The 21,973-nt window shown below is 32.2% G+C and overlaps 1 protein-coding gene across 1 annotated transcript; it reads right to left on the bottom strand.

Moving 5' to 3' along the window:
* Positions 1-13,075: 13,075 nt before the first annotated feature.
* On the bottom strand, positions 13,076-14,928 carry LOC133788571 (probable aquaporin PIP2-1). Its single transcript, XM_062226095.1, has 4 exons — positions 14,535-14,928; positions 13,920-14,215; positions 13,680-13,820; positions 13,076-13,535 (listed from the first exon to the last, which is right to left on the bottom strand). The coding sequence occupies exons 1-4, from the start codon at positions 14,842-14,844 to the stop codon at positions 13,422-13,424; spliced, it is 861 nt and encodes a 286-aa protein (XP_062082079.1). The 5' UTR covers positions 14,845-14,928; the 3' UTR covers positions 13,076-13,421.
* Positions 14,929-21,973: the final 7,045 nt, after the last annotated feature.

Consider the following 21,973-nt stretch of genomic DNA (forward strand, 5'->3'; position numbering starts at 1 on the left):
AGTTGTGCCTTCCTGGCACAAAATCAAGACCCTTAAGCCTTATTAGTAATTTTGGGTCGTTACAGGAACTTCATTGCCAAGTGTTGAATCGAGATGATGGCCTCAAAAGCCATCAGCGCAGGTCGTCCCAAAATTGCATTATACGCAGCCGGACAATCGATTACCATAAACTCAAGTATTTTTGAAATAGTTCGTGCCTCTTCTCCCAGAAACATAGTGGGTGTAAGTGGGTATTTAGGAGAAATAACACACTGACGGTACTATCCAAACCTTTAAAACTAGATTAGTAGCTAAAAGGTTTAGGCAAAGAGAGGGTATCGATTATTTCGATACCTATGCGCCTGTTGCAAGAACAACTTCTATAAGAATTTTGTTCGCTCTGGCTTCTATGAACAACTTGTATGTTCATCAAATGGATGTCATAACAACATTCCTTAATGGTGAACTCAATGAGGAGGTCTATATGGAAAAACCCGAAGGGTTTGTCCTACCAAGATATGAACATAAAGTATGTAGAATTGTAAAATTCTTATATGGATTGAAACAAGCTCCTAAGCAATGGCATGAGAAATTCGATCAAGCCATCATGTCTAATGGGTTTAGGCACAATAATGGAGACAAATGTTTGTATTCCAAAACTTGTAAGGGATATGTGATCATTGTTTGCTTATATGTGGATGACATGCTTATTCTAAGTGATAGCATGAAAGGGATAGAAGAAACGAAGAGGTTTCTATCATCAACCTTCGAGATGAAAGATCTTGGAGAAGTTGACACCATACTTGGTATCAAAGTGAGGAAACATAGTGGGGGTTTTGCGTTAGGGCAAGCCCACTATGTTGAGAAAGTATTGAAAAAATTTAACCATCTCAAAGTTAAAGATGCCAATACTCCATTCGATCATAGTGTAAAACTAGATAAAAATGAAGGAAGAGTGGTGGCTCAATTGGAGTACGCTAGTGCTATAGCGAGTCTTATGTACGCTGCCCAATGTACTAGACCTGATATAGCATTTGCGGTAAGTAAACTTAGTAGGTTTACAAGTAATCCAAGTGTGGATCACTGGAAGGCTATTGGAAGAGTCCAAGGTTATCTCAAGAAAACCAAAGGACTAAGCCTTCACTACAAATTTCTTTCAATCTTAGAAGGATATACAGATGCAAGCTGGATATCCAATCTTGGGGACAACTTGTCCACAACTGGTTGGGTATTTTCACTTGGCGGAAGTGCGATTTCTTGGGGTTCCAAGAAACAAACATATATATCTCATTCCACTATGGAAGTTGAATTTATAGCTCTAGCTGCTACCAGCAAAGAGGCTGAATGGTTAAGGGATCTATTGATAGAGATACCCTTAATCAAAGAGAATATATCCACTATATCGATACATTGTGATAGCCAAGCAACATTGGCTAGAGCATATTGCGGAGTGTATAATGGGAAGTCTAGACATATTAGTCTAAGACATGGATATGTAAGAGAATTGATTCAAAGAGGAGTCATCTCAATATCCTATGTGAGAACAAGTGAAAACCTGGTGGATCCTTTCACTAAGCCACTAACGAGAGATTTAGTGGCTACATCATCTCGAGGGATGGGGCTTAAACTTCCTAAAGAGATTCACGATTGATGGTAACCTATCTTAACACTAGTTATTGAACTAGTGTTAGGTTCAATAGGTAACACAAGTCAGTCAAGTGAATATTGGTTGTACTCAAAACAAGTCCCATCTGAGATGTTGAGTACTTGTGAATTACCAAATTGAGGGTTGAAACCGAGAGGTTTTTTAATAGAACTCAGTCTTGTGAAGACAAGTATTTTTGGTAACAAAATACTGTAAGAGTTCTACCTTTATAGACCTAGGGGTAGTGTTGTCTCTCATGAGAATTGGGAGTATTCTCAAGAACGTCCATGAATGGAATGTGCACATGGCCATTAACGGTGCAAAGCGAGACATAGAGGTCTCATGTGAACATGGCAAGGTTTGTGTGTTATCACCGATTTGTTATCATGGAAATATGGTCCAATGCCTAGTGCAACCAAATTTTCAACAAATTTTAAAATTATTACACTATAGTAAAGTTCAAGTTGAAAAACACTTTACTTTATGCACCAATGCAATGACTCCTATAAGAGAGAGTTATTATTTAATCAAGTGGGGGATATGTTATATTTTAAAATATAATGTTGATTTATTAAATAAGTGTTACAATAGATAACAATTTAATCTAGTGGGGGAATGTTATATTATTTTATAATATAATGTTTTAGATTAAATAAATGTGACAAATAGTGTCACATAGTATAACATATAATAGAGAGTTACAATATTTAGATATGTGTGAATATCCAAATATGTAACATATTTGATGTTACAAATTCAGTCCCAAATTTGTAACTTTCAAATATTGCCCATTATTGTGTAGATTTGTTGTTACACAACATTGAGACGAATTTCTTAAAGCCATGTGTGATATGGCTGTTAGAAATATGATTTTAACCCCAATAATATGTTTTGGGGGTTACAAAATCAATTGGGAGTGGTTTGGAATCGTTTGGAAAAACAACACATTTTAGTGTGCTGAAATTGGTCAGTGGTCGCGGCCAGGGGTGTTGGTGGCCGCGACCTGGGGAACAGAGACCAGTGGCCGCGGTCACTAATACTCCTGGCTGCGGCCACAGAGGCTTGACTGACCAAAATTTTTCAGTTTTTTCAATCTTTTTTTAACGGCTCCAAAAACACAAATAACTCTGAAATCTCATTTTTAATTCCATAAACATCAAATTAATCATTGGTAACCGCCATGGGGTTGGCGGAATTTGAAATTCAAAGGGTGTCTCTAAACTCTATAAATAGGAGCCTATTGCTCACTTGTAAGACACAACTTTTCTATCCATTAGAGCACTTGGCTAGAAAACACCTAGAGGCTTGATTATTCCATAAAGCATTTCCAAAATTTGTGAGAGATCCCTTAGTGCTTGAGCTAGGGGGAAATAAGCTTTTGGACAAAGATTTCAAACATTGTTCAAGTTGGTGATCCCCAACACTCTTCACTTTGGTTGTGTGAGTGAGAGTTGTTTGTTGTTTGTTTCTTGTTCTTTTCTTTTATTCTATTGCTTTTCATCTTCATATTCATATTTTCTCATTTACTTTTATTCTTGTTTAAGAGTTGTGATCTCTCATTTCTCTTGTTACAAATATTTTACTTTATTTGTATCATTTTGCTTAGAGTTGTATTTCACCATTCTCTTCTTCTAATTCTTTTCTTATTTATTTGTATTTTCAATCATAGAGTTGTAACACTATTTAATCAATATTATTTCTTTGTATAATTTTGTCTAGAGTTGTAATATTTCTTACAATTTCCATTGAAATAACATATATTTTCCTAACAGATGCCTGTGAAGCTCATAATGCTCTCTTAAACTTGAAAGACAACTTCTTCCACGAGCTCATCGAATGTTTTTTGTACTTTTCAAACCAATGTCTATCAGGCCCGACCAGAGTCGCGGGGAACATGATACATCTTAGATTGAACCCGACATTGTGGGCCATCATCATTGTATTGAACATCTCGAGGTGGTCGGATGGATCTGTCTTTCCATCAAATGTTGGCATGTTTGGCATCCTGAAGCCAATAGGATACACGACTGCAATATTTAGGGTGACAGGTTCGAGCTCCTCATCGGAGTAACAATCATCAATCCCCTTTCAAGATAAGAGCTTCTGCATCTGCTCCTCCATCAAGGCCAGTCGCTCAAGGGTTAGGTCCTTGGTCTCTAGGTTAGCTGGGGGCTATTCAACAACTCCCATCCTATTGTACGTGGTTAATGAGTTGTTGTCCCTCCAAGCTCAAGCTTGGTTAGGTGGACCATTCCCATTGTCGCATACAATAGACGGGCCTCCCTCATGTCTAGTATAGCTCATATCATCGTTGCGAGTTGGATACATTCTTTGCTAGTTCAAATGATCATGCAGGTCGGGCTGTGGATTGTACCGAGGACTTTGCGCTTAGAAAAGGCAATTTCTCAGGTCGCTCTCAGACCTGCCCCCACACTGGCTCCTTGTCCAATAACTTCCATTTGCAAAACTTACATCCCGTGGCTGAGATCTAGGACCTGGGCTCTCAACACGTGCCCGTGGGGGGTAAGTATATACTCATTAGGGAGGATTTCTCCTACTATTCCCACATGCTGGAGCATCTCGTTGTGGGTGTGGTGTTGTAGGACGTCAAACTAGCGACGGCAGATGTCTTATCAGTGAGGCTATCCTCATTCCATCAAGACGAACTAAATTTTCCCGCCTTGGCTCTACCCCAATGTCACAAGTTCTCTGTGCCTGGGGTTCTGCTCGTGGCACATGTGGATTTGCTGGGGCGTTTTGTCTCCGTGAACTTGTACCAGCTCGCCCTGGCGGGTTGCTGTGAGCATTCCTAGGAATCTGTGTAGAAGGCACGGAGCTGGGAGTCGCAGTTATGACCGACCGACTAACACGCTGATGATGGTTCCTGTGGTGACCAGTGGGATGAGCACTTCGGTGGTTTTGCTCTGAAGGTACAAAGCTCGGAGTGGCGGTTCTAACAGAACGACTAGGTTTGGACTGGTTATTCCTGTGGGACTTATGAGACCCACTTTGCCTCTTTCCAACATTAACGTCAGTTGCAAGAAGGGGTAATTGAGCTAGAACCCCCTCGATTTGTCTGTTTTCCCTTGCGAGATGGATCCTTAATTGGGAATTCTCCATCTCGATGACAGTCAAATATCTTGGATTAGGATTTGGTGGGAGTGACGCTGAACTCCCAGCGTCATCTTGGCCCACCGGTTGCTTCCCAGGACGTTCTTGAACATTTGAGACCCTTTCAGTGGGAACAACGGTATGATGGGCCTCCTGCCCACCAGGCTGCTCCATTTCATTGTCATGCATCGATCGAGTAAGCACCATGATGAATGTTGAATAAAACTTGTAAAGCACTAATTTCCTCTCAATGAAAGCACCAAATTGTTGACGCGGTTTTTCGCCAACAGTAGATTTAGAAATCTAATAGGGATATTAGTGCTTATTTGTAAAGCGTGATGAGATAATAAGAACCCTTCCGTACACACACAACTTTTACGTGGTTCAATGGTTAAAATCCACCTAGTCCATTGGACGGTATTATTGCTTTTCTCTCACAATTTATGCAGAGTTTCACTAATACCAAATGGTAGTCCTCTTCCCTGTCCATTATCCCTGATATTTATAGGGGAATTTCTTGGAAATGTTTTGGTGACCACATGAATAAATATGGTATACATTTAATACAAATTATTCCCATTTACAGTGGGATATTATTTGATAACAGAATAAAATATACTCCTGCTATCTCAGATAATAAATGATAAATATGAAATACAGTCTGGCATTAATGAGCGTATAAAGAGCCCTCGAGTCTCTTGGGATCCCTCAGTATGTGTTCTGACAAGATTTCCACGAGCTGAATATCTTCACCGAGCTGGGGATCCAAGGTTACTTATCTCGGTTTAACTTCAGTGCGCCCAAAGGAGGATTTGGCCACTATAGGTCTCGAGCTGGATCGTTATCCTAGGAGGCGGCCTGACAATAACATGAATGTTGTACTACCAAGTGTAAACTCGAGATGCTCACATCATTAATAACCATAGGTTCTATCTGCCAGCTGTACCCCTAGCTGAGTGAGTAATCTCGTGCTAATTTTTAGAGTACAACAAGATTCTTCCAAGAACTTATCGAATGTTTCTTGTATTTCTTGAACCACTCCCTGGCAGGCCCGTTCAGAGTTGTGGGGAACAGAATACACCTTAGGTCAAATCCGACATTGTGGGCCATCATCAATGTATTGAACATCCCGAGCTGGTCGAACTTCTTCATCTGCTCCACCATAGTGGTTAGTCACTCAAGGGTTAGGTCTTTGGTCTCTAGGTTAGTTGAGGGCTATTCACAAGCTCCCATCCTATTGTATGCGTTTGATGAGTTGTTGTCCCTCAAAGTTCGAGCTTAGTTAGGTGGACATTCCCATTATCGCGTATGATAGATGGACCTCCCTCATGTCAAGTATAACTCATATCATCATTGTGATTCTCTGCAAGTTCAAATGATCGCGCAAGTCGGGTTGTGGATTGTACCAAGAAGTTTGCGCTAAGCTAAGATGATTTCTCATATCGCTCTTAGACCTGCATCCACACTGGCTCCCCGTCCAATGACTTCCATTTACGAAACTTACAACCCGCGACTGAGATCGAGGACCTGGATTCTTAGCACGTACCTGTGGGGCGTAAGTATCTACTGATGGGGGAGGATTTCTCCTACTATTTCCATGAACTGTAGCATCTCGTTGTGGACGTGGTGGTGTAGGATGTCTAACCGGTGATGGCGGATGCCTTAATTGTGAGGCAATCCTCATTCCATTAGGATGAACTAAATTTACCCGCCTTGGCTCTACCCCAATGTCACGAGTTCTCTATACCTGGGGCTCTACTCGTGGCACAGGTGGATTCGCTGGGGTGTTTTGTCTCCGTGATCTTGTCTTAGCTCGCCCAGGCGGGTTGTTGTGAGCATTCCTGGGAATCTGTGCAGAGGGCATGGAGCTGGGGGTCACAATTCTGACTGACCGACTGACATGCTGATGATGATTTCTGTGATGACCAGTGGGATGAGCACTTCGGTGGTTTCGCTCTGAAGGTACAGAGCTCGGAGTGGCGGTCTTGATGGAACGATTGGGTTTTGATTGGTTATTCCTGTGAGACTTATGAGACCAACTTTGCCTCTTTTCGACATTGACATCGGTTGCAAGAGGGGGTAACCGATCCAGGACCTCCTCGATCTTTCTGTTTTTCCTAGCGAGATGGCTCTTTAATTGGGAATTCTCCATCTTGACGACAGTTAAATATCTTGGATTAGGATTTTGTGGGAGTGACACTTAACTCCTAGCGTCATCTTGGCCCACTGATCGTTTCCCAGGACGTTGTTGAACATCTGGGCTCCTTTTAGTGGGAACAACGGTATGATGGGCCTCCTGCCCATCAAGCTGCTCCATTTTATTGTCATGCATCGATCAAGTAAGCACCATGATGAATGTCGAATGAAACTTGTAAAGCACTAATTTCCTCTCAACGAAAGCACCAAACTGTTGACGCGGTTTTTCGCCAACAGTAGATTTAGAAATCTAATAGGGATATTAGTGCTTATTTGTAAAGTGTAATGAGATAATAAGAACCCTTTCGTACACACAGAACTTTTACGTGGTTCAGTGGTTAAAATTCACCTAGTCCATGAGACAGTATTATTGCTTTTCTCTCACAATTTCTGCAGAGTTTCAGTAATACTAAAAGGTAGTCCCTTTCCCTGTCCATTATCTCTAATATTTATAGGGGAATTTCTTGGACAGGTTTTGGTAACCACGTGAATAAATATGGTATACATTTAATACAGATTATTCTCATTTACAATGGGATACGATTGCATAACAAAATAGAATATACTCCTGCTATCACAGATAATAAATGATAAATATGCAATACAGCCTGGGCATTAATGAGCGTATAAAGAGCCTCCGAGTCTCTTGGGATCCCTCAGTATGCGTTCTGACTAGGTTTCCACAAGCTGAATATCTTCATCGAGCTGGTGATTAGAGATTATCCGAACCTTAGCTCGGATTAACTTCAGAGCGCCTAAAAGGGAATCTTGCCACTATATGTCTCGAACTGAACCATTATCCTAAGAGGCGACCTGAAAACCACCTGAATGTCGTAATGCCAAGTCCTAGCTCAAGCTGCTCACATCATTGTTAACCAGAGGTTCTACCTGGTCGCTTTTTCACATATTCATCTGCCAGTTGTACCTCGAGCTGAGTGACTAGACTTTTGCTAATTTTTAGGGTACAACAATATTAAATAATTATTTTAATATAAATTTAAAATGTTATAAAATATTAATATGATAATAATATATAATCCTAATTTTTTTTACTAATTATATTATAATATGAATTCAAATATTATAAAATTTTCATTATAACATCGATTTATTTTATATTGTAAAAGAAAAGAAAATGAAAAAGTAAAAAAAAAAAGTTATTTGACATTAATTTGATTTTTAACTTTTTAAGGATTTAATTAATATCTTCAAGAAAAAAAATTAGATTATTTTAATAAAAATGACACAATTTTGTAGTGGTCAAAGTTCAGGGGCAAAATTACTAATTGTTCTACATATGACACTGCCACATCAACAAACAAAATGTCACATCATCAATCAGTTAGTCACCTAGGACTAAATCTAATAGAAGTCCCGTATTTCAGTAGTGTTTATAGTTCGGAGGGAATTTTTAACATTGCGAATCATTCAGGGGGCACGATCATACAATAGTCATAGTTCGGAGACAAAAATACTATTTATTCTAAATTTGATTATCTGTTTTGTTTTTTCTCCTATAATCTGCATTATTATTTAACTTTAAAAAAGAAAAGAATAACCCATTAATGCTTTGCTAATATACTATATCTATAACATTTTCTTTTTTAATGTATAATATTTAACATTGATCTAGTGTAATAGGAAAAAAAATTGCGACAAGAAAAAAAGAAACATTAATATCTCTTCTATATATAATAAGTGTGTAGATAACGACAATTATTTGTTTTAACGATTTTAATTTTTTTAATGTTAACTTTAACGAAATATTCTTATATTTGACAGAATATTCTTATATTTAACGGTAGTTTGTAAAAATCACTTAAACTTAAATAAAATAAAATAAATAATTAAAAAAATTAAAAAAAGATATTTTTGAGATATTTTACAATAATAATTATTTAAAAATAATAAATAATTAAACAAATAAAAATATGATATTTTTGAGATATTTTACAATGATAATTATTTAAAAATAATAAATAATTAAACAAATTAAAATATGATATTTTTTAGATATTTTACAATGATAATTATTTAAAAATAATAAAATCATATGTTTCATAACTTAAATAAAATCAAATTAAACTTAAACTCACTTATTATAATAATATCATATTAAACATATAATATAATCTACTATCAATTAGCAACAAATTGTTTTTTTTTTAAAAAAAAAAACTAGCAAGAAACTTAAATTTAAAATTCACGTATAATATTTAATATTACATTAAACATATAATATATAATCTCTTGTTGTCACTCCCAAATTCAAAAACTAGAACAAACATAAACTTTAAAAAAATTATTTAATTAAAACAGGATATTTATTTGAAATTTATATGACATTAATATAAATTTAATAAAAATAATTAATAAATTCTATAAATAAAACTACAAAAAACGTGCATTGCACGTTACTTATATCTAGTATTTAAATAAATGTGTAATTCTCAACAAAAATAAAAACAAAATAATTGTATGATACGTAAAAAAAAAACTGAACAAAGAAAACAGAAAAGAGACCATAATGTATCTCTTCTATATAAAAAGTATGTAGATAACGAAAATTCTTGGTTTTAACAGTTTTTTTTTTCGTTAACTTTAACGGAATATTTTTATATTTAACGGTAGATTGTATAAACATGACTTAAACTTAAATAAAATTTAATAAAGAAATAATTAAACAAACTAAAATATGATATTTTTTAGATATTGACTTAAACTTAAATAAATAAATAATTAAACAAATTAAAATATAATATTTTTGAGATATTTTACACTGATAATTATTTAAAAATAATAAAACCATACGTTCTATAACTTAAAATAAAATTTAATTAAACTTAAATGTAAACTTCACATATTAGAATAATATCATGTTAAACCTATAATATAATATAATCTACTAGCAACTAGCAACAAACTTAACTTTAAAATCCACGTATAATATTAATATTATATTAAACATATAATATATAATATATTGTTATCAATGCCAAATTCAAAAACTAGAACAAACATAAACTTAAACAAAGATTAATTAATTAATCAAAATAGTTGATGCATGTACACTACTCTACACTATGATTTTTTCTATTATTAATTTTTTTTAAATATTATTGTAATTTATATACATACGTCATATAGCCATGTAAATATATATATCTATGTCAATGTTGTATTTAGATGTCATATATAGATTATTGATATAAATATTTATATATATTATAGAACTATAATTCATTCTATTATATATTTAAAAAAAAAGTGAACAACTTTTTATTAAAATTATAGACAATATTTTGCTATAATTTTTTTAATACATTTATGTCATACATTATTTTAAATATTTTTTATTTATTTTTATGATATTTTTTATTTATTTAAAATTTATATGATAATTAAAAAATATAATAAAAATAAATAGATGTTTGAATATTTACAAATTTAAAATTATTAAAGTAAACGTGTATTGCACGTTTCTTCAATCTAATATTTAAATAAATGTGTAATCCGTACAAAATCATAAAAAAATATTTATTTACTTTTGTTAATAAGAAAAACTGAATATTTTGTTAATTTATAAATATAGTATTAGCTTAACATTAATTAAATTCTTTTTTTATTTTAAGTTAAATAATAATGTTGATTTCAAATTAAAAAACATACATAATTAAATTAATTTTTTTAAAAGTTTAATTTTCAACTAAGATCATAAAAAAACTGCATATGCTGATTCATCTAAAAAAAATAACATTTAATGTGCAATTTTTTTTATCAACAAAAGTATATAAATATGATTTTGTAATGATTTATTTTCTAAAGACATTAATGTTTATTATATATATGATTATTTTTTTAATATGAACTATTGATCTAGAAAACCTAACGTGCATTTATCATTTTATTGATTCAGTTATTGGTTTTTGTAAAGAATTAATTCCATTTTTATTTGCTGTAAAAATGATTTAGGCAAACAAAGTCTAATAAGTGGATGAGTGAGTTGACATGTGTTCTATTCTTATTTGGTGGACAGGAAATAAGACACAATTTGGATAGGGGATCCGCGTCCAAACTAAAAAAGGCAGTAAAATGAGGCATTTATTTATAATCTACATTTTTTTTTTTATAAATGTATGTATATATTAATCTATATGGGAGTGTTAGAAGAGATGTATGCCAACATAACTGAGATGTCTAAGTATATTTTCTGACTCATGAAAATATATTTTGTATATTTTTGACATGTAACTACTATATATTAAGTTTCATTCTTAACGAACTAATATCATCTGCTTGTTAATTGGCTTACTAAAACCTAAAAAAAATATAATTAAAATCACATTAAACACACAAAAAAAAACTCAATTAAATATAATGGTGTTAAGAATCTTCTTAAACTAATTAATTAGTTATTTAATCTTAAACTTAGGGCTCTCGTTCGTAGATAGTGAGGATATCATTTAATAATTAACAAGAATTAGTCCAAAGTCACGATTAAGGATATGAAGACAAAATACATTATATATAAGCCCCTATCCCATCTACCAAACCACAACCAGAAATAAAAATATATTAAATAAATACCAAGCATTAGTTGAGTACAATTAAGATTATGCTTTTCTGTCGTTTTCTAATTTGATGCTCTACTCTTATCTCTACTCTTAGCTACTTAATTAATTTTTTTATTATAACATATGGAGCTGAAAGTAAACTATATCTGAATTATATGTATACTTTACTAAATTGAAATAATAATAATAATAATATAGCATATTATATATTGTCTCTATTTACCGACAATGGAAAAGAAATTGTATTGCTTCGTAGGCGTTCCTCTACGTACAAGTAAATATTAATATATTAATATTTCTCACCATAACCTAGTGCATTATTTCATCACCATAATGGTTGATTGAATCCTAGCCTTTAGATCATGACAAACAAATAAATCTATATTGAGCATAACCTTATTGTTAATTATTGTAAACCCTAATTAAAAACTAAGCCAAAAATCTCTACATCATATAACAGCTAACACCTCACCTAATATTGATCCCTAGAAAAATGACCCCTTCCATAAAATATGGGAAGAGATAAGGTAATTTAATATTGTAGCCAACAAAATAAGATAGACATGAATACCTACCATTTTTTTTCCAAAAGAAAAAGAGGAAAGAAAGAAAGGAATCCCAAGGCCAAGCCCTATTGACATAACATGTATATTAATCTCTTTTTTCTCCTTTCCTTTTCACTTTGTTGGCCCTTTAGCAACTATTAGACTGCAAAAAGGTGATAGATAATAAGGCATCATTTCAACTTCCTAGAACCAGCACCACTAAAGTGCCAACATACATAAATATATATATATTTTATATGTACACTTTTATATACACTAGTACTAACAAACAATTAGTTAATTAAGTAGTAGGTTAAGGATAACAATTATTGAGTTAATTAAAGAGGCCCATGGTTTTGGTTTTGGCAATATGTATAATTATACCCACTATAAAGTGCAAGACACTTGTTTCAAAGAGAGTGAGTGAGAGATTGGTAAAAGAATTGTTAATTCTGATATTAATATTCTACTTTTTTTTTTCATTTTAGATGGTAAGGATTAAAGGATGATACATACCAAACCTGTCAAAAGCTGTCCTGTTTTGTCCTTATATTATATATGATCTCATCATCTAATTTTTATAGTCTGAGAAACACTACACCATATCGTGATAAATAATTTTCAACCCAAGTGAAATTAAATAAAAAATATCAAGTGTTCAATTGAAGGCTAGCTACAGTCTTATATTGCTTTTGGGTTTAAAGTAGTGTATGTTACTCTGTCTCCATCAAACAACTAAAAATTAGGGACTTTGGCGGATGAAAATTATATTATAGCAACTATTGTGATAGCATTATTCAACCTAATCGATCATGGTGATCCTTATCATATATTATCAACTTAAATCCCAAGCAAAAGAATCATCATTAGACAGTGATTGACACTAAAAACCACAACTCTTTTTTTCCCTTTTATTTTCTTTTACTTAAATTTATTATATATTATATAAATATATATGTGCGAAAACATTCACGCAGCACTAGTGAGAAGCTTGATTAAAATTTAAAAGAGTGAGAGACACAACAAAGGAAAATAGAAAACTTTTAAATTAAAAAGAAAAAAGAGAAAGAAAGGATAATACACAAATTACGACCAATAACCCCACATAAATACAAGCAAAGCAACAAAGAGTACAGAAGAAGGAAAATGGGATGGAAAATACAACCCTTTTGCCCATTTTTCTTTTTATCTGCAATCCCCACTTGGCAATCCAATTTCTCTTTCCCTAGAATCCCATATACGAGGACAAAAGGGTCATTAGCACATTGAAAGAACCCTCAAACAAAGACTTTTGCACTCTTTGATGTTCGTATTGTTATTTCTTCTGGAAACCATAGAGAGAACACATGCGTAAAAAGCCTTAAATTAAGACTAGGCATTGCTCCTGAAGGATCCGAGAGCCTTGATGGCCGCTGCTCTTAGAACAAATTGGTGGTAGAAAGCAGCAATGGCAGCGCCAATGAATGGTCCAACCCAGAAGATCCACTGCAAATATATATACAGTTCATGATATTATTAGCAATATTTAATAAGTAGTATAGTACTACTATATACTCACAAAATCTTAAGAAAGAAAAGAAGATGAAAATTAAGGCCAATAATTAATAGAGAAAAAGAGAATATATATACGTGTTCATTCCAGGCCTTTTCGCTGTTGAAGATAACAGCAGCTCCGAAACTCCTAGCCGGGTTGATACCGGTGCCGGTGATTGGAATAGTGGCCAAGTGAACCATGAACACGGCGAATCCAATAGGCAACGGTGCCAATACCTTTTTTAGGTGACAAAAACATGTTAAAATCATTTATATAACTTTGAGAATATATATATATATAACTTATTTTGATTAATTAGGGAGATCATAACATACAGGGACGTGGGAGTCTCTGGCATTTCTCTTGGGATCAGTGGCAGAGAAGACAGTGTAGACGAGAACAAAGGTACCAATGATCTCGGCACCCAAACCGACTCCCTTGCTGTAGCCAGCGGCCATCGTGTTGGCTCCACCTCCGTACCTGTTGTAGTATGAGCTCTGGAAGGCCTTCACCAGCCCAACTCCGCAGATGGCACCCAAGCACTGCGCCACCATGTACAACACAGCCCTTAACAAAGACACTTTTCTTGCCAAGAACAGCCCGAATGTCACTGCCGGGTTAATATGTCCTCCTAAAATAGCACAAATATAACAATATGATCAGAAATATTTAATGATGTTTATTTGATATGGATTATTTGGCAGTACTATCGATCATATATTAAAATCAATACGAACCATTTTGGTCACTGATAAATGTTTTACGATTTTTTTAGGTGGATTATGGAGTCAGTATTCACCTCATATCAAGTAGGTTTCGAGTGGTTACTTTTGGGTTGTGTTATAAATAAATATTATGAGAAAAATAATGAACACCCAGCTAAAAATTTCGTGTTTTGAAATCAGAGAAATTCAAACAACAAAAAGGAAAAAAGAAGATCCGAGACGAACCAGAGATGCCGGCGGTGCAGTAAACAAGGATGAAGATCATGCCACCAAAAGCCCATGCGATACCAAGGATTCCAACGCCACCACACTCGTCGACGTTGGGTAAGTTGGGGTCGGTCTGGCTCTTGTACCCGATAACGGTCAAGACAGTTATGTAGAGGAAGAGGAGAGTGGCGATGAACTCAGCGATCAAAGCTCTGTAGAAGGACCATTTGGTCAATTCATCGGCGTCGAACAACGGCGTCGGAGGAGGGTCGTGGTAGTCCTTGGCCGGGAACTCTCCTCCCTCGGTCACTTCAACGTCCTTAGTCATTGTTTTTTTGCTTACAGTGGACTAGTGTGTTAAGTGTTTGATAAAATGTCTGGAGAAGGACTTCACTTAATTTTGTGAGAATAAGAGGTTGTAGTAAAGGGCTATTTATGTTAGTGAGAGAAGGGTGCTATCACACTAATAATTAAGAGTATGTTTAATTTTTTAAAATATGATAATAATTTATTATTACGGACATTAGCATATATTGATAATCTTTTTTATCCTTATAAATGGCCGCCCATATTAGCTTAATTTCTCTTGCATGGGACCCGCCTTTAACGGCTATTGAAGCAAAAACACTTTCTTTAGTGTTTTATTTTAGTTTAATCATCAATTTTAAGTTTAAGCGAACATATATATATATATATATTTGGATTTAGATTAGAGTAAATAAATCTTGAACAATGTATATGTGTGTGTGAGTTGAGTTGTAGCAAAATGAGTAGAAAAAATTGAAATTTATTATATATGTGTGTTTGAGAAGCGTTCAAAATTTACGACAAATAAAAGACAGGCACAGCAACGGTCCATTGATCCAATCCAATGGTTATATATAGTTACATGGTAGTTGTTAGACACAGTTCACTTTTCTTCTTCTTTAAACACCTTTTCCTTTAAGAAAGCCCTAATAATAATAATCGGTTACTCCTTTTCTTTCTTTAACCTTTTCATATGGAAAAACCCAATAATAATAATAATACCATTTACATATAAAAAAGAAAGCTTAAATGAGATTTCTTTTTTGTTCATGGATTGTTTCCAGTAGCCAGAAAACTGAAATAACAACAATAATAATAACACATAATAATTAGTTTGCCCTAATTAATCCAACAATTTTGGGCTGGGTCCAGGTCAAAATGTAAAACCAGAATGAGTATATTACACGTGCAGTGTGGGGGCACAGTTGTTGATAATCATTGACCAAAAAGAAGAGGAGCTAGGTTTTCAATCACATATTATTTGATAACTTTTAAAAAAAAAAAAATCAATGCAAAAGAAAGAAAGAAATTCAATTAACTAAGATCATAGTGCCATTACATTATCTTATGTTATCTAGAAAAATAATTAACAATTATATAGTAATCTCAATTCACAAGTAATAATAATAATAATAGGAAAACATAATTTTGGATCTTGTGTTTTTTGTGAATACGCGATTGTTATTTGTGGTTTGTTAAATGACAAATCAGACTATGTATTTTACAAAATGAATCAAAATAGAATAATTTACCAACATAACATAATACATAATGGGTCGATTACGAAATCGAGAAAAATACATAGGCAGACTAGTATTTTCTTGTTATAATATGTAGGAAGTGTTGTCACAAATATAGTTAGTCTGACAAAATTCTGCCAGATGAACTTTTCTGTGTTCTCTACCTAATACCGAACTTTAGAATTGTTTTGAAACATATACATAAATATATGTGGTTGTTATCTATGGTAGTCGTCACTGCAATTATGAAGCTTATTTTTTTTTTAAAATTGTTTATGTACTTTATTGTAATTTAATACTAACAAATAGCTATTATCATTTCCAACTAGATATGAGATTCCAAATGGTTATACTATTATTATTGACAGCCATACATGACATGAATTTATATACACAATAATAAAAAATGAAAACCAAAAAATTAAATGGTTTTATGGAGTAAATATGCAACATGCAATATATGCGTTATAGAAGTACAATTTTTTTTATAGCTTAGATAGTTGTAATTAATACTTCAAAAGTATCATATATGTATAAGCGCACTGTGTGATCTACGTTACAATTCGGATGTTTTTTTTTATTGTATTTCACATGTTACTTATATTTATATTTATTAAAGAACATTGTAGAACTTAAGTTATCACTAGACCTCAATTATTTCAAGTTATGAAGAACATAACTTAATTATTGAGATATAGCTAGAACCATCGAGTATTGATTTAGAATTTTAATTAAGAAATGTTTACACGGTGGCCATTTTTACTGGTTGAGCATATTATTGATGATTAGAACTGTATGGTATTGGACAGCTCAGTGGTTGTATTTTAGCGACTCCATATGTATAATTTGAAGAAAAGTATTATGTAGCTATGGCTTAGCTACATTTTCAATATATGCCTAATTTGAAAAAGTGACAATCAATCAACAAAAGGGAACAAAAACAAAAACAAAAACAAAACACCTCACATAGAGACACCAAGAGAAACCATGGATGTGGTCCACCATATGTAGTGATACATATATTCAATTCAGAAAATTCAAACATTTAAAATATTAATAAAATAAGCTAGGAAGGAGGCTGATGACAAACCTACCAATTGTTATTAAGATATATATGTTTGTAATAATGAGTAGTTTTAAGGAATATTAGTATAGATGTCTTCTAAATTAGTTGCGAATTTCTAAATATAGTTCTTCAATTATTTTGCTCGCAGTTAAATTTTCAAGATTAGTTTAATCAACACTCATTTCAAATTATAATTTTTTTAGGATTACAAATTTACTAATCTGAGATTAATGTTTTTTTTTTAAATGCAAGAATTATTTTATCGGCGAAAAAAAAAATGATCATTTTAATGCCGACGAGGTTGAGAATTGACCTTAAATTAACTTCAAATTTCAGCCACCCCAATTTGATTCTAATACATATGTGATCATTGGAGTGTAGAGAACATTTAATAGAAGGAAGGGAAAAACAAAATTTGACATTGCTTTTTGTTGATTTTGTGATGAAGAATGCACCACGTGTCAAAAATATTAAGCGTTGATGAAGCCAACCCAGCAAATGGAAAAATAGTGTCCAACGTTTTTATTCATTTTCACAATAATAATATTATTAATTAATACTATAATAAGAGGTATATTTTGAAAAGGCGGTTCTAATAAGTGAGGATGAGGGTGACTCGTTCTTGGTCGGTGCCTCCTTATCAAGTTTTTTAATCCAGTATTAATATAATTGTCTACAATATTAATATAATTGTCTATGTCATGGTTTAGTTTTTTAAAAGCAATATTCCATCAAAATAAATTAGCACCAAAATGAATGATATGTGATGACCAAACTGGATTGGCCAAATGTGGTACATTTTCACAATTATGTATGGCTACACTTATGTGTATTAATGTGACGACAAGAGAGATCCAAAAGAATATATTTTATTGATTTTCTATGAGATGTTACTTATATATATACTAGATACAAGCGATACAATCAATATAGAATATGCACGTTTGCTTAATTTTATTTATAAAATTTATTAATTATTTTTATTAAATTTATATTAATGTCATATAAATTTTGAAATAAATATCCTATTTTAATTAAATAATTTATTTATTTTTGTTTAAGTTTAAGTTTGTTCTAGTTTTTGAATTTGAGAATGACAACAAAAGATTATATATTATATGTTTAATGTAATATTAAATATTATACGTGGATTTTAAATTTAAGTTTTTTGCTAGTTTTTTTGGTAAAAAAAGTAATTTGTTGCTAATTCACAGTACATTATATTATATGTCTAATATGATATTATTCTAATAAATGAGTTTAAGTTTAATTAAATTTTATTTAAGTTATAAAACGTATGATTTTATTATTTTTAAATAATTATTATTGTATAATATGTCAAAAATATTATATTTTAATTTGTTTAATTATTTATTGTTTTAAAATAATTATTATTATAAAGTATCTTAAAAATATTATATTTTAATTTTTTTAATTATTTATTATTTTAAAATAATTATTATTGTAAAATATCTAAAAAAAATATCATATTTTAATTTTTTAATTATTTATTTTATTTTATTTAAGTTTAAGTGTTTACAAACTATCGTTAAATGTAATAATATTCTGTTAAATATAATAATATTCCGTTAAAGTTAACATTAAAAAAATAAAAAACCGTTAAAAATAAAAATTTCCGCTATCTACACACTTATTATATAGAAGATATATATATATATATTTATGCATGTTGAAATAAACATCCTCTTATTCCCCGTTAAAAAAAACTAATATTAAGCTTTGTAAAATGAAAATAAAAAGTGTGATGAATTATCTTTTCATTTTTTTAGTTAATGATTTTATCACCGTTATTTTTTTTTATTCCATGACAAAAGTATCTAATACCCAAATATATTTTATTCGCAAAATACAATACTAAAAAATGTATTACCCCAAATAGCAATAGATGTGTTAATAACGAAGATGATAATTTTTTTGGGTAAATATTCATTTGGTATTTTGTGTTTTATCAAAATATAAATTTGATACCATTTGTTTATGATAATTATCAATCAATACCATCTCTTTGTAAAAACTACATAGTTTGGTACCCTCTGTGCGTTTAATTTTTTAATATTCTCATATTACCCTTCATTTTAGTGATTTATTTGATTTCATTTGTTTGTTATTTTTAAATGATTTAAATAATTTTTTAGAATTCATAAAATAAAATAAATGTTTAATTAAAACTTTAAAATAATTTTAATAAGAAAATTGAAAATAAATTAAATTAATGTGGGAGACTGTTAGAATAGCGTATAAAGACATTTTATTGATTTAAATAAAATTACAATTTTATTATATTTGAATATTATAATTAATGTGTGAATTAATTACATAATAATATCAAGAAAATTATTTATTTATTCATGAAAATATGATCTTGTATTAATATCAGAGAATTAAGATCATATATAATGAATAAAATAGTCAGTAAAATATTAGAGTAATGAATCTTTAATGAATCATTACTAGTGTGGTTTACTAAGCATACGAAATGCAAGTGATCTAGATTCGGATTACTAATGTGGATAGACATCTTAGTAAATGTATTGTATATAATAGAGGATATAAATGATATGACCGATGAGAATGAATTATGTTTATAAACTTGTCATTTGACATAAATATTTAATTCTTATCATAATAAATGATCATTTGTTGATCAGTCTAAATCCTGAGTTGTTGACTGCGTTTTTAGCCAACGACGTGAGAACGTCAAATACGACAAACCTTCAAGAGAAATAAAAACGACACAAACGATTTAAATAGGAAAAGTAAATAACACAGGAGATTTTTATAGTGGTTCAGCCCCGATTGTCGGTAATAGCCTAATCCACTTAGAGTTGTGATTTATAGATCCGTACTTAAGATCAGATGGACTGAGCCAACTGAGTTTCTTCAGTACAGATTGCAAAAATACAAGAATTCTCTCTTATTTCAGCACTTTCTCTCTCTAGAATACTCAGACCCAAATTTCTCTCTCTAGAAAGAAGAAGCAGAAGAAGCCCCTCTCTCATCCCATAAGCCCCTCTCTATTTATAGGCCTGGGATACTCAACTGATATCTCCTTTAGATAGGGATATTTTATTATTCATCTTATATTTAAATTACAAAAAATATATAAAATACAACAGATTCCTCAATTTGAGTGAGGAATGAGAGATTCCCGGGTACCTAGACCAATTCTTGCTGAAGTCGTTCCGGGGATTTTGACGTAGTCTCACATGCATGTTGGTTACTCCTTCAAGCTTTCCTTGGTTCAAAGTGATGTATGCATGGCTCTCCTTGGACCAAAGTAATGCGTGCTTGGCTCTCCTCGGACCAAGGTGGTCCGAGCCAACTCCCTTGGCCTTTCACCTCGGGTAGGTCCGAGCCTACTTCCTCCAATCAAGGTCCGAGCGGACCTTGTGGCCTTCTCCTCGGACCAAGGTGGTCCGAGGCATCCTCCTCTTGCCTTCTCCTCGGACCAAGGTGGTCCGATCCATCCTCCTTGGCATCTCACCTTGGACAAGTCTGAGGCACTCTCCTTTAGCATCTCCCAACTATGTCTGATCGGACATTGTATAGGCTCTCCTTGTCAAAATCTAAGTCCCAATTCTTGGCTTGCATGGGACTCCTTCTCCTTAGCCTCCTAGGATGCACTCTCCTTAGCTCTCCTAGGATGCACTCTTCTTAGCTCTCCTAGGATGCATTCTCCAATTTTTGGGTATAACATGAGTATTCATGAACTCTTATTTGTGTTTATTGGATCTTTTAATTCACTTGTTAAGGTTTCTTAGTATAATGATGCTAATGGCTTTTGTTTTAGAGATTCAATATCATGAATGACTAGCTAGGAACATGATTTATAAATAATGGAATCCCTACTTCCCTAACAGAACGAATAGTGGTTCCCTTAATGGTCAATTCTAGAACTGAATAGTTATTGAGATCAAATCTATAATATGATTTTAGATTAATTATTCGCTAGTGAATTGATGGTACTTAAGGATAAAGAGGTAGTTAGAAGGGTAAAATAGTAATCTTGACCAACTCTAATTAACGAACCAATAAATGGAGGATAGAACTACATTTATTGATTATATATCAATAGACTACAAGAGAAAACTATGTAAATATAATTCTATGAATACTTAGAGTGCAATTCCATATATTATAGTGGAGTAATTATGGAATTAATAAATAAGATTATTAGATTAAATAGTTTGATTAATAATCTAGTTTATTGGAGCTTTCATATTATAGGTCCATGATCTCCAAGTCACATCTATCCTACACTGTCAAGAGTAACACTACTACAAAAAAGACTTTTTAGGACTAGCATTGCGAGTCCTCTATTTGAGAGCCTTAAAAACTGAGGTATTTTACGAGTCCTAAAATATCCCGTTAAGTGCCTTTAAGTAAGTTTTTGCGAGTCCTAAAAAATTGGGTTGAGTGCCTTTAAGTAATTTTTTAGGACTCGCAACTCGAGTCCTAAAAAATCAGGTTGAGTGCCTTTTAGTAAATTTTTAGGACTCCTAATGCAAGTCCTAAAAGAATATGGTGTAGTAAAAGAATTCACATAAAAAATTAAATTAATTTAACATTGGTAACATTAAATTTATATTTGATTAGTTCTAACACTTTCTAATAAAAGAAATAAACTTATAAACTTTTTATTCAACAATTTTAAAAATTTATTACACCAACAGTCAACAATAAAAAAATAAACCAAATTTACATATTACAAAGACAAAAATTACACAACAAACTTAATCAAAATATATTTCATCATTTACAAATATAATCTCAATTTATAAGTACTCAGTTCTGTGCAACATGAACAAGTTATAAGTATACTT

Source organism: Humulus lupulus, chromosome 7 (genome assembly GCF_963169125.1).
Source record: "Humulus lupulus chromosome 7, drHumLupu1.1, whole genome shotgun sequence".
Taxonomy (NCBI): domain Eukaryota; kingdom Viridiplantae; phylum Streptophyta; class Magnoliopsida; order Rosales; family Cannabaceae; genus Humulus; species Humulus lupulus.

Excerpts from the sequence above, each read along its gene's own strand:
- LOC133788571 (XM_062226095.1), bottom strand. The coding sequence starts at position 14,844 with ATGACTAAGGACGTTGAAGTGACCGAGGGAGGAGAGTTCCCGGCCAAG. Across the intron at positions 14,216-14,534 it reads CTGCACCGCCGGCATCTCTG|GAGGACATATTAACCCGGCA; the intron begins GTTCGTCTCGGA and ends GTGCTATTTTAG. Across the intron at positions 13,821-13,919 it reads CCAGAGACTCCCACGTCCCT|GTATTGGCACCGTTGCCTAT; the intron begins GTATGTTATGAT and ends CACCTAAAAAAG.